The sequence below is a fragment of the Typha latifolia genome, chromosome 13 (assembly GCF_019914945.1).
Source record: "Typha latifolia isolate L0001 chromosome 13, TyphaL0001v2, whole genome shotgun sequence".
NCBI classification, from domain to species: Eukaryota; Viridiplantae; Streptophyta; class Magnoliopsida; order Poales; family Typhaceae; genus Typha; species Typha latifolia.
In genome coordinates this window covers 9,407,392-9,419,651 of record NC_133098.1, presented here as the reverse complement: position 1 = coordinate 9,419,651, position 12,260 = coordinate 9,407,392, and the positions used below count along the sequence as shown (strand labels likewise).

At 39.0% G+C, this 12,260-nt stretch overlaps 1 protein-coding gene across 1 annotated transcript; it reads right to left on the bottom strand.

Moving 5' to 3' along the window:
* Positions 1 to 1,366: 1,366 nt before the first annotated feature.
* LOC140800372 (exocyst complex component EXO70A1) lies at positions 1,367 to 4,364 on the bottom strand. The gene has a single exon (XM_073155116.1). It carries the CDS (start codon positions 3,959 to 3,961, stop codon positions 1,952 to 1,954), a length of 2,010 nt encoding a protein of 669 aa, XP_073011217.1. The 5' UTR covers positions 3,962 to 4,364; the 3' UTR covers positions 1,367 to 1,951.
* Between the last annotated feature and the right edge of the window lie 7,896 nt (positions 4,365 to 12,260).

The window sequence follows — 12,260 nt, the reverse complement described above, 5'->3', positions numbered from 1 at the left end:
AATTCTTGCATAGAGGGGGTTCAGACATCCATTTATAAATGCCAGTATGTCACAGCCTTGTGAAGAAGAAAGCATTTTTTCCTTTATTGTTGTCATCTTAGTATTTCTTTAAGACGAAAGAAGAAACAACTCCTAAGAAATTTAGATAACACTCAGTAGGAGAACTATTATCTTATCACCATCCCAAAATGTTATTCCAATACACACAAGAAGATAATGTTGAAACAAGAATAGATGTAAATATGCCCTGCAGATAATTTGCTAAAAGCCTTAATGAGATAGAATGACTAATAGAAAATTCTATCTCCCGAAAAAGGATCTCAGTTATCCATCCTTCAGATGGATTTTCTACATTGTAGATGGCTAGGTGCATGAAACCTTATAGTTAGTGTGAGAACATATAATAACACAGTCCAGCGCATGAGGCTTGTGGGATCTGAGGAGGTGTGATGTGTGCAACTGTATCCTTATTTCCGGGGAGGTTGCTTTCAAATAGATGAATACATTTGAAAATTCATAAATGTGAAACCTTCAATGAAAAGGTTCATGCGACACATGCCAAAATAATCAGCTTTCTCTGTACTTGTGTATCCACTATCCACATCAGTGGTACTTACCATTTATTGGATGATCACAACTTTTCAGCAACCTCCTGTAAAAGTAAAGATGGGTAGGACTAGGAGTCAATGGATATGGAAAGGGAAGTAAGGCAGAAGGGGGAGAACTACTAGTACTAGGTAGGAAATTAGTATCAATGGTAGTTAAAACTTATTGGATAAACCCCTTTTGGTAGATTTATATTTTGGTCCAATATCCTCAAGAAAAAAAAATAGTAAAAGAGATAAAAGAAAATTGTGCAAGTAAGTTTTACCTCCCAAATCTTGGTTAACATATAAAAAATAATGTGCAAGTTGTATTAATCTGGTCCTCCATAAGAAACTTTATTATTTAGCCCTAACATATAAGAATGGATATAGAGAAGTGAAGTTTATGCTGATACATCTATGTATAGAGAAAAGAGGTGCTCAATTCTAACACAAACAAAAGGTCTTTCCCTTGATGATTGTATTTTACTTCTCCAGTACCTTAAGGTAATATTACTATCCAATATAGCTTTGAGTTTTTGCACTTTTCTTTAACTGGTTATCTCCTAAGGATCGGTTCGGCATGGGCACCTGGAATATTCTACATGTCCACAAGCCACATGACCTATTTGATGTTGTGCAAATCATTTAAGCTAATAAAAAGGTAAGAGGAACACTTAAAGATGCAATTATGAATCAAATTACAAATTAGCAATAGGAAAGAATGCAGTCACCACTTTGTGTTAAGCACAAGAGAGCTATTGAAATTGTTAGTGAAAAGGTACACAAATTTATTCTAGCTATGTCAGTTGATAGCAGTTTCAGAACTTCATTTTCACAACAAATAATTGCTTCTTAGTAAAGCTACACATTGATGAACAAAACAACAAAGAGATAATGCAAGAGCTCCATATGTACCTATACATAGGAGCTTTATATATATATATATATCTAAGATTACCTAACACATGTTGTATTTTCCATCCTAAAAGCCTCTACAATGAAAGAGTGTGGGGAAAGGAGCTATCAAAATAAGAGGGAAAAAGATGGCTTGTAGGGAAAGTTGGCCTGTACCAGATATGTTGATGAAACAACCCATCATCCTTATCAATAGCATCCCCTCTTAGAGAAGCCTATGCACATGTTGCAATCGTTCCTAGGATCTGAGAGTCTGTGACTTGAGTCCAGTATAGTAGTTCTCATATCCGCTAGCCCAAAATAAAGAAACATTTGAAACGATTTTGAAGGCCAATAACCCATGCCACCTCTTGAATATCTGTATATTGCATAATCCCAAAATTTTAGCATCAATTTTGGATTGACAGTGCCCCCATGGAAATGCCCAGTTAACCTGTGGAAAGGTTCAGTCACACCACTGTTGGAGCTGAACGATATGGGCTTGTCAGCACACCATTCACTGTTCCATTTGAGTGCCTAACCGTGAAGCTCGTAGACTTATTGGGTCTATGCTGAAAGAGTGATTCAAGCATCTTCTCCAAGTTATCTGGTGTATACTTAGCATACTTGCTTGCACTAGCATCCTGCTCCACCAGAGGTCCATAATTTTGCATATAGCTTCGGTATACTGGCACGATCGCCTGTACCACTAGATGGCATGTCTTTTCCCTCAAATCCTTATCCGATACAACCCAATTTGACTGCTTTTGATACATCTCATCAAAGGACGCATTGAATGCCTTCAGCCGCTTCTTCACCAAGTCACGCGCTGTGGCCCTTCCCCCAGAGAATAAGATTAGGCCTTCTCTACTGAGCAAAGAAGGGAGCTTTCCCCAGCTCTCCCTCAACAGAACAGCAGTGTGGTAGTCCTTGTACTGCTCATGCTCCTTCAACCAGGCATCTCCTAACAATTCACCGAGCTTTGTCCCTTTCAACTGTTTGAAGAAATGCCAATGTGTGTTCATCATGAAAAGGTACGAAAGAGTAACATCCTCGTAGCCCTTTGACCAAGCCTCGAAGTTGGCCTCGACGGCATCAATTATCTTCAAGATTGCATCCGTCAACACCCTCTCCTGAAACCTCTCCTTCTTCCAGCTCCGGTGAATGATTAAGACTTGGGTCAGCACAGGCCGGTAGTCCTCGCCAAGGAGCCGGTTGCAGTACTCCGTGATAAAGCTGACTAGCCTAGGGACACCGCCATTGGCCGGTGGCGGCGAATGCCTCTGGAGCTCCACCTGCACAAGAAGCTCCGCAAATATCTCACACGCACCGTCAACAACCCTTTTGATCAGGTCCCGCGTGCTACTCTGGATCTCGGCGCACGCCTTCCCGCCAAAGAGGCGGTTGAAGTCCAATCTCAGTTTGTTCAATGAGTTGAAGATGTCCAAGAGGCGCAGAAGCTTGATGGGGTCCTTCTTGGCGTCCGCAACCGTCCGCCCAAACCGGAGGAAGGCAAGTATCCCTGCCTGGGCCGCAACCTCAGCGAAGCACGCAGCACCAGTTTCCGCCGGCCCCACGCGCTCGAACACCTCGAGGCATAGTTTGTACTCGGCCTCGAAGAGGTGCTTGACGGCGAACTCGAGGTGGCGGCCCCACCGCTCGACGTAAGGACCAAGCCTCTGTGCATCATCGCAGACTTCCTCAAGGTAATCGAGCCCGAGGGCGCCGAGGCTGGCGTGGACGTTGGAGACACGGACGTCGACATAGGCGGCGACACACCGATCCAGGCGGTCGTTGGCAGCCATGCGATCAAGAATCGCCAAGAGCTTGTGGACGACGGCGACGGGCAGCGGGGATGGCGCGATCGCGACTACATCGGAATCGGATTGCATGGGCAGAGGGGTGGAGTGGTCGGAGAGAAGCCGGCGGAACTCGGATTCGATCTTATCGAGCGCGGCGGAAAGGAGGCCGCCATCGAGAGGGTAGGTCGAGTTCTTGAGAGCGGAGAGGGACTGGTTGAGCTGCGAGAGGAAGCGAGGGTCGGCGAGGGAGTTGTCCGCGAGGTACTCCACGATATCCTCCAACCACTGGACGGCGAGGGCGCAGTTGTCGGAGAGGAACCGTAGCGCCTCCTCCAGCCGCGTGACGAGCGCGAGGTACGCGGCGAGATCTCCACCGGGATCGGAGAGGAGAGGCCTCTCGAGGCCGTGGACGGCGTCGAATACCTTGAGTACCGCGGCGGCGGGGCCGACGGCGCGGTCGATGTGGCCCCCGACGGCCGCCAGTGCCGCGGAGTCAGCGCGGATCGGGCGGACCGCCGCCTCCAACGACGGTAGCCGCTGCTGGATCTCGTCCAGCCTAGGGCCGGCGCGGGCGATTGCGGATCCCAGCGCGCGAGACTTCTCCAATCCCACGCGAAGAGATCGCCGCGCCGCCATGAGGCTGGAGAGGGCGAGATCCTCCTCTTCTTCCCGGTCCATCACCAAGAGCCGAAAGTCGAAACCCTATGCCGCGGAGAAGAAGGCTCTTCTTGAGGAGAAGGAAGCTGGAAGAGATAGGGGAAGTGGAATGGTGGATAGGGGGACGGATAAAGAGGTTCTTATTCGGGGATAAGTCCGGAGGGGGTTGGGAAGCAGGGGCGGATAAACTAATGTTGACCGGAGAGAGATTACTTAGAGAGCTTTACAAGCTTTATAGGGCGAGATTTGGTAGGAAAGAAAAAAAAACTGAGAGCTTTTGGAGAAATCTATAGAGAGAGAGAGAGTGGGAAAAAAAAGAGGAAGTGGGAGAAAGGGAAGTGGAATACAGATGCGAGAGGTGGAAAGTTTTGAGAGAGAGAGAGAAGACTAGAAGACTAGAAGACTAGAAGAGAGTTTTGTTTAATATTTGGGAAGTGAGGAAAGGAGAGGGAGATTAAAAAGCTCGGAGTATCCAGAATTATATAAAGAAATTTTTAAATAACACCCTATATGTTAGTGATTTTATGATTAATACCTAATTTTTTATTTATAACTTGGCCTGTGTATCTGCAAGAGCTCTGTTTGGTCCTTAAAAAGTTATCTTGAGTTTATCAAAAACAACTTATATTTTATCTTTATTATTTTTCACACCTTATCCAATATTTATTAGGAAAATGTTTAATGAAATTATAGTTTACACATTTTATTTTTACTATTTACAAATTAAACTCTATAATTTAACAAATATGTATAGAAAACACCTTTCCATATTTTCATAATATTAGTTCAAATTTAACCCTACATATTCGCTAAATAACAGGACTCGATTTATAAATAATAAAAATATAGGGCGTAAACTACGGAATCTGGAAGGTTAATATATTTGGTCTTTTAATAATTCTTACAACATTCTCAAAAAGAAAGAAGAGATTGTATTAATTACTACCTCAATATTTAAGCAGTACAAACATAACTTTGATTTTATTTCCATTTTTTTTAACCTTTTTATAAAGAAAAAAAATAATTTAGAGTGACTTAATTATACTCACTATTCATAACATTTTTAAAAAAATATAAAAATAGAAGCATTTTTATTCTTTTTCTGAGAACTGTAGCTTCTTTCCACATTCATAATATAAGATATTGAAGTGAGATATAGGAATTAAATATTAAGTATCAAAATCAACTAAGTGAGACCTCTAATTCACGGCTCACATGAAAGCTAAGTCTCTAAATCTTATGTGGTTGGAAAATAAAAACCCTGGGATAAGTAATCCTCTTAGTATCTGAGCATTATCCGTCTCTTTCGTGGTAAAAAAATAGAGCAGTTTAGAGAGTCTAAATATAATTATCTCTAATAATAATAACACTCAACATGTTCTATAATTAGACTAATAAATACATAAGGTGATTAGTAAAGTATGCGCAAAATATTCCTTAAAAAAATCTTATCCGTCTCACCTATCCGAAGCTACATATATTTAGCAATTATCCTTAGAATAAGCTGATACTTTATCCTAATCACTTCGGATAAAGTTGGTATACCGAAGTTAGAAACATATCGTCATTAGTGACAGGTTAGAAGTCCCAATCCGGACGGTTTGCTTAGCTTTAATTTATCTCGCCGGTTGATCTGGACCGTCCGATCTCGATCCCGGTCTAGGGTTAGGCCCACCTATAATCTTGTAGCAAATCCAAGAAGCATTGAAGGGACTTAGAGGAGAGAGGACAGAGGGGAATGGGGCCCATTGGGCCCCATTTTCCTATTGGTCCTCAGGGAATCACAATGAGTACTTAGTTTTGTTTGTTTTTATAGATCTTATTCTCTGTCAATGTGCAAATAGATGCATGTGAGATCACATGAGAAAATTGGAAAAATTACATTTCGCACCCTATAATTTTGTGAATTTATTTAGGGTTCACCACCCTACTTCCCGAGGCTGCCGACGAACACCGAAAGTTAATCGAAGATAAAATTACTTTTATATACGATAAACTTAAGCATTTAACTCTCTGTGGTGGTCGAGAGTTGACAGCGAGAGTCAAGACTATATCGTAACGGTTAGATTCTTTTATCATTATACTTCTTGCGGTTGTCGAGAGTAAGAGGTCGAGGGTTGGTCAAGGGTCAATCGAGGGTCCTGGGTCGAGGGTGGAGACTATATTGTAGCGGTTGGATTTTTCCATCCAAAACTAGGGTGGTTCATTAGCACAAATAATATTCTGCCATGAATAAATACCTCGGATTAACTTTACTATAACAATATCTAATAGGATAGAGAATATTTATGATTTAAAAAATATATATATATATATATTAAAGACACCCTCTTTTGAATTTAAAATCTAGTTCATATTTTAGTTTTACCTTAATCACAGAAATCTTGGTTGAGGATATTAAGATCATTTTATACTTATAGTTAGTTTAATTTATCTATATAGTAAAACTAATATTAGAGTGTTTTTAAGCATAAGGGAGGATTGAATTATAAATAGTGAAATTTGCATATAACACCTTATTTTTTAATAAAATTATGGTTTACATTCTAGACTTTTATTATTTACAAATCGTGCGCTATGATTTAGCGAATATGTGCATAAAATATTCTATCGTTAAATTAATCAAATCTCTGAGTTAAGTTAACTATACTAGGAAAATTACGAAAGTATCCTTAAGCAAGTTATAATAAGCAAATTTTAGTTATTTTATAAATAAAAATATCTTTACTTAATAAAATATTCTCACTGTGTTAGTACAAATCTAACCTAGAGTGTTTTCTATACATATTCATTAAATTATAGGGTTCGATTTGTAAATAGTAAAAATATAGGGTGTAAAACACAATTACTTACGTTGTAAAGCACTCTCATACTGGCCGTTAATAATAATAAAAAATTATCGAGTGTCTTCATCAAGTTTTTTAAAATAGATTATTAAAAGGATATCCGGCTCTAGATAGATTGGAATGAGTTGGTAGGACAAAAGTTACAAAATATTATTAAAAATGTTCAACTTAGTCCTACCAATTCTTATAATCACGTCGACATCCCTCTTCCTCTTCGTGATCTTAAAAAGGGAAAAAAAAAGAGAGTTGGTAACATCCCATGCCCCGTTGGTGATAGTTAGGAAATCGTAGTCGAGATTGTTTGCTATATAATCTATATCTTGTCAATTGATCATGACCGTTTCATGTCGATTGGACCGTTGTGATTGTTCACCTGTCGCAAATTTTGGCACATTTAGACGTGTCGTAGTAAATCCAACAAGGATTGAAGCATTAGATGTTTTTTTTTATTATTGTTTTGTTTTGAATCAAGGAGTTGTAGCTTAGCTAGTTACAAATAGAGGTTCAGGTACAAGTTCTCTTATCCTGCCGTAGTAAGACTCCTAGCTCCTCCGCCGGTTGAGATTTGTTGTGTCGCACTATTCGCCTGGCCAGTAATTTTTCTTTTCCGCTAACCTAATCGGCTGCACTATTCCTCTCCTTGAAGATATGCTTGAAAGTCGCACTTATGGACTGCTTAGTTAGCACTTTATATTTTGCTACCATGCCCTGCAACTTCCATGGTACTGGTCTCTGCCTATTTACCATCTTCATCGTAGCCTCCGCATCCGGCTCCATAATTATCTTGTCCCTTCTCCCCCGAGCTTCCTAGAGTCTCGCCAGGACTGCCATGAGCTTGCTAAATTCTGGGGAGATCTTAGCTACTAGCTCCGCCGCCGCCACAAGTAACTCAGGCCTCTCATCACGTATGACTAGCCCACAACCGCCTTGGTAGTCATCATTGTTGTTGGCGCCATATGTATTGACCTTAAGCCAACCTTCTAGAGGTGCCTCCCATTTGGCCACCTGCCTTGTCCTCGCCGACTTGCTCGTGCTAAGATCTTTGTATTCATATTCCTTCGCCAGTAAGATAGCTCTTTTGGCTACTTCCATGGCTGTGCTCCTTTTGTCACGAAACACTCTACTATTGCACGCCTTCCAAATTTCCCACATACATAAGGCTATCACAACTTTGATCTCTTCATTCTTCTTCCCATCTTTACTCCACTCCATTAGAATACATTGCTCATCTAACTTGACCATCAAGGACTCACCCTTTAGTATCTATCTCAGCCCATACTTCTCTAGCGAACCTGCACCCAAATAACAAATGAGATATAGTCTCTTGAAAGACTCCACACAAACCGCAAGCCTCATTTGGGCCGCATCTGATGCCATGCAGAAACTCTCGGGTGGGGAGACGACTCCGAAAGGTTTTCTAGATGAAGAGGCGAATTCTTGGTGCAATCTCTAGCTTCCATAAAGCCGCCCATCTTGGCCAATTGTCCACCCTTGACCTCCTCACGTAGTTATAGATGAATCTAGTCCTTGCTTCACCATCCTTCTTCGGTGCCCAAACCCAAAGATCTTCAAGTTCTCTGCTTTCATGCATCATACCACATATTTTGAACGCTAAATTCTGGCCAAAGGTCTCTCTAAGCTTGTCCTCCTTTCATCCCTCCTTTGATTGAAGCATTAGATGGACACACTTTAATTGTACACCGTTTATGAAAAAAAAAAGAGTAATAGAGGAATTTTGCAATTTAATTGTATTTAACTTATTAATTTAATATATAAAATTGAGTTTATATATATATATTTTATTTCGATGCATATTTCTTTATAACGGAGTGCACAAAATTTATATATCCGGTGCACATTATAATCTATTATTACAGAGCTTTTATAATTTACTTATAGTTTATTTTTTAATTTGTAAGATTAGATTTTTCTAAAAAAATTTAAGTGTATATATTTTCTATAGTCGATACATTATACATGCACGATGCACACTAGAATCCATTTTTGCTAATCAAAAAATAAAATATAATTAAATCCAACCTAAAATTTGTGTAAATACACTTCTTTTATCTTATTTTCTAATGCATTATGTTAGATCATATAGTATATAATTATGCAATTGGATTGATATTGGATTATGAATTGTTAGATTTTTGTATTGATAATTTGTATATAAAATAAACCGATATGGATATATCTAGAATACTTTTTAAAAGCATGATTAACACGTCAAAACCAAGATGAATGAGACCTCCATATGTTATACAACTTGATGCTTCTACGAAAGCTAAGTTATATATTTATGTCACAAAATGAGCACTTAATTTTAGAACTATATAAAATGAATATTAAACTTAGGAAAATGACACATATGATTCGATCAATAGGGAATGTGGAAATGGAGCAAGCAACAGAGAAGTAGTAGTATGAAAAGTTAATGAGGATAGGTTGACTATTTTTTTTATTTTTTTTATTTTTGGGGGCAGCATTCAATATTAAATTCCATTATAGCTGAAATTATGAGCAGGTTTTCATTGTTTATTTAAGTATTTTAAAAAGTAAAAGAAAAAAATTTAGTGGAATATTTTCCATTGATATCTTTTCTTTAGCTAACAATGGTTAACTTAGGATATATTTTGAGAACTGATAATTTTATTTTCATTCCGTGATATACCATTATTTTTCACGGTGACCTCCTAAATTATTTTTTTGGTATATAATGACCCCCTGAATAATAAAAAATACCTCACTCTTTACACATCGTAGACGGAATTAGAGAAATGACCAAATTGCCCCTCTTTTCTCGTCAACATAAAATTCTCTCTTGAGTTGCACGTGTATACGAGGGTTAAATATGTCATATTTTTATCACGTGATTATCATATAATAATTTGTGGATGAAAATAATTAACAAAAACCTAATGAAAGGGATGAGGTGAGATATTTTTAATTGTTTAAGAGGTCGTATACCAAAAAATAATTTATGAGGTAAATATGAAAAATAGTGATAGTTTAGAGGGCTGAAAAAAAAAGGAATTATTCCTTTTGAGAATAAAGCCCATAAATGCTAGAATAAGCCCAACTAGGTTTCTAAGCCCATGGCCTGCTCTGAATTATGGCAATTTTAGATGAGGTATTTCTATTTGTTATTTTTAAAATGAGACGCTTATTCTAGGAATAACTATTTTTATATTCACTTGTATTATGGAATAAGGATATACTAATTATCTTTGATGTGTTATAAAGTGAAGGAAAATATGAAAAAAAAGACCGTTTATCTTTTATGGAATTACGACAAATATTTTTTGATTTGATATAAAATAGATTGATCGGATAGGTATTAAGAGTAAATTAATGATTAGGTTAATATGTGGTGTAAGATATAATTTTGATAATTAGTATTTCTAAATTTTGATGTTTAGGTGTTATTATTTAATAAAAGATTGTATTCTAAAATCACAAAAAGTGGTAGGGGTAAAAGAACTTATGGGTTCTTCTGTTTCATCTTATTTTATATTCCTTATGATTATACAATCATGGATCTTAGTCATTAAGCATTTTATTACAAAAATATAACTTATGGCGCCCCAATTAAATAATGTAATTAGAAATTTAATGAATATATTAATTAAGAGATCACAACAATAAGAAGGTTAAGTGTCATAAATAAAACCTATGGATAATTATTGTGAATTTTATTCCAACACAAGGTGTAAATAAAATTGATTTCGCCTAATTTATTTTGAACTTTTAGTTTAAAAAGTGAGTTTTTGATCGATACGCTATTCCATTCTACTATTTTTTTGAAAGAAAGTACATAGATTGATTCATTTCATTAGTTTCAATCAAACAATTACAACTTGATACCATGGAAGAAAAGAAAAATTGGGTAAGAACCCTAAGAACAAGCCTCTCACTTGGTTGTATTAAAGACCGAACAACAATAAAAGCGAAGTATCAAGTATAAAAAACAAGCACTCAAGCACAATAAGAAAAGATGAGATAGAGCAATGCTCTAGAACCAAGCCTCTTGCTTGGTCAACTACGGCAGTACTACAAATATAACAACATGAGTCTTAAAAGTCTAAGCACTCAACAAAGGAGCATGCTCATATATGAATCCCGGCTTACTAGAGATGGAATCCAACGATCATAATGAAATCACCTTTAGGGTTGTCAAAATAAACGAGCAGCTCGGGATTGGCTCGATTGAAGCTTGAGCTCGGCTCAGCCCGGCTAGAGCTGAGCCGAGCTCGAGCCGAATTAGAAGGCTCAAAATCTTTCGAGCCGAGCCTGAGTTAGCTTGCTCAGGCTCGGCTTAAGTATATTATTTATTTAATATTATATAATTACTTTTTGTATATAAATTAACCATTAGATCTTTATCCAATGGCTACCATTGGATCTTTGAAATTAGCCATTAGATCTTTATCCAATAGCTACCATTAGATCTTTGAAATTAGCCATTAGATCTTTATCCAATGGCTACCAGCCCATCTATCTTTGAAATTAACCATTAGATCTTTATCCAATGGCTACCGTCAGATCTTTGATTATACTAACCCTAATCCTAAATCTAAAAAATATCCCAACAAACCCACATAATCCTCTCATCCTTTCCTCTTCCTCTTCCTCCTCCTCCTCCTCCTCCTCCTCCTCCTCCTCCTCCGATCAAGTACTTCGGCCTGTTTTGACGGCGGCCTCCTCCATCGATGTCAACCTTGACCTCTACGTCGACCTCCTCCTCCATTGTCGTCAGCCACAACGTCGGCCTCCTCCTCCTTCATCTCATCTGGCCTCGTTCTTCATCGACAAGCCGCAACCGCCTTCTCCTCTCCGTCGGCCTTGCCTCCTCCTCATCCACATCTGGCCTCGGCAAGCCTCCGCCTTCCCCTCTCCATCGTCCTCCTCCTCTTCTTCATCCTCCTCCTCCCTTTCCTCCTCTAATCAAGCTCGGGCTTAGCTCGAGCTTGGCCCCAACTCGATATGGCTTAGCTCGAGTTGAGCGGAGCCGAGCCTAATCATCTTTGGGGGCTCAAAATTAATTTTGAGTCGAGCTTGAGCTAGAGCCGACTCGCTCAGGCTCGGCTTGTTTACACCCCCCAATAACCGTAAGACTCCATTTGAGCAACCTGTGAAGCCAAGAACAACACCAAGAACAAAATGGCAAAAGAAAGAAAACTAGAGCGGCGGTGAGAGTGATAGCTCAACCAAATACATCCAGAAAATTGAGAAACTAATTTCCTAAATCATAGATGAAATCTATAGACCAGGACGATGGCAGTAGAGCATAAAGTGAGGTGAGGCAGAGACGGTCAGGCAAGGGCGACTGTTGCTAAGGGCCGAGACTATGGAAGGCAAGATCGAAAGCAGCTGGCGCGAACGGTGGAGGTGTAGAAGCAGGGCAGACGAGGTCCACCGTAGCTAGCAATGCTTGTGGTGCATAGGGTTGAGGTGCGGAACAAGGCGAGATC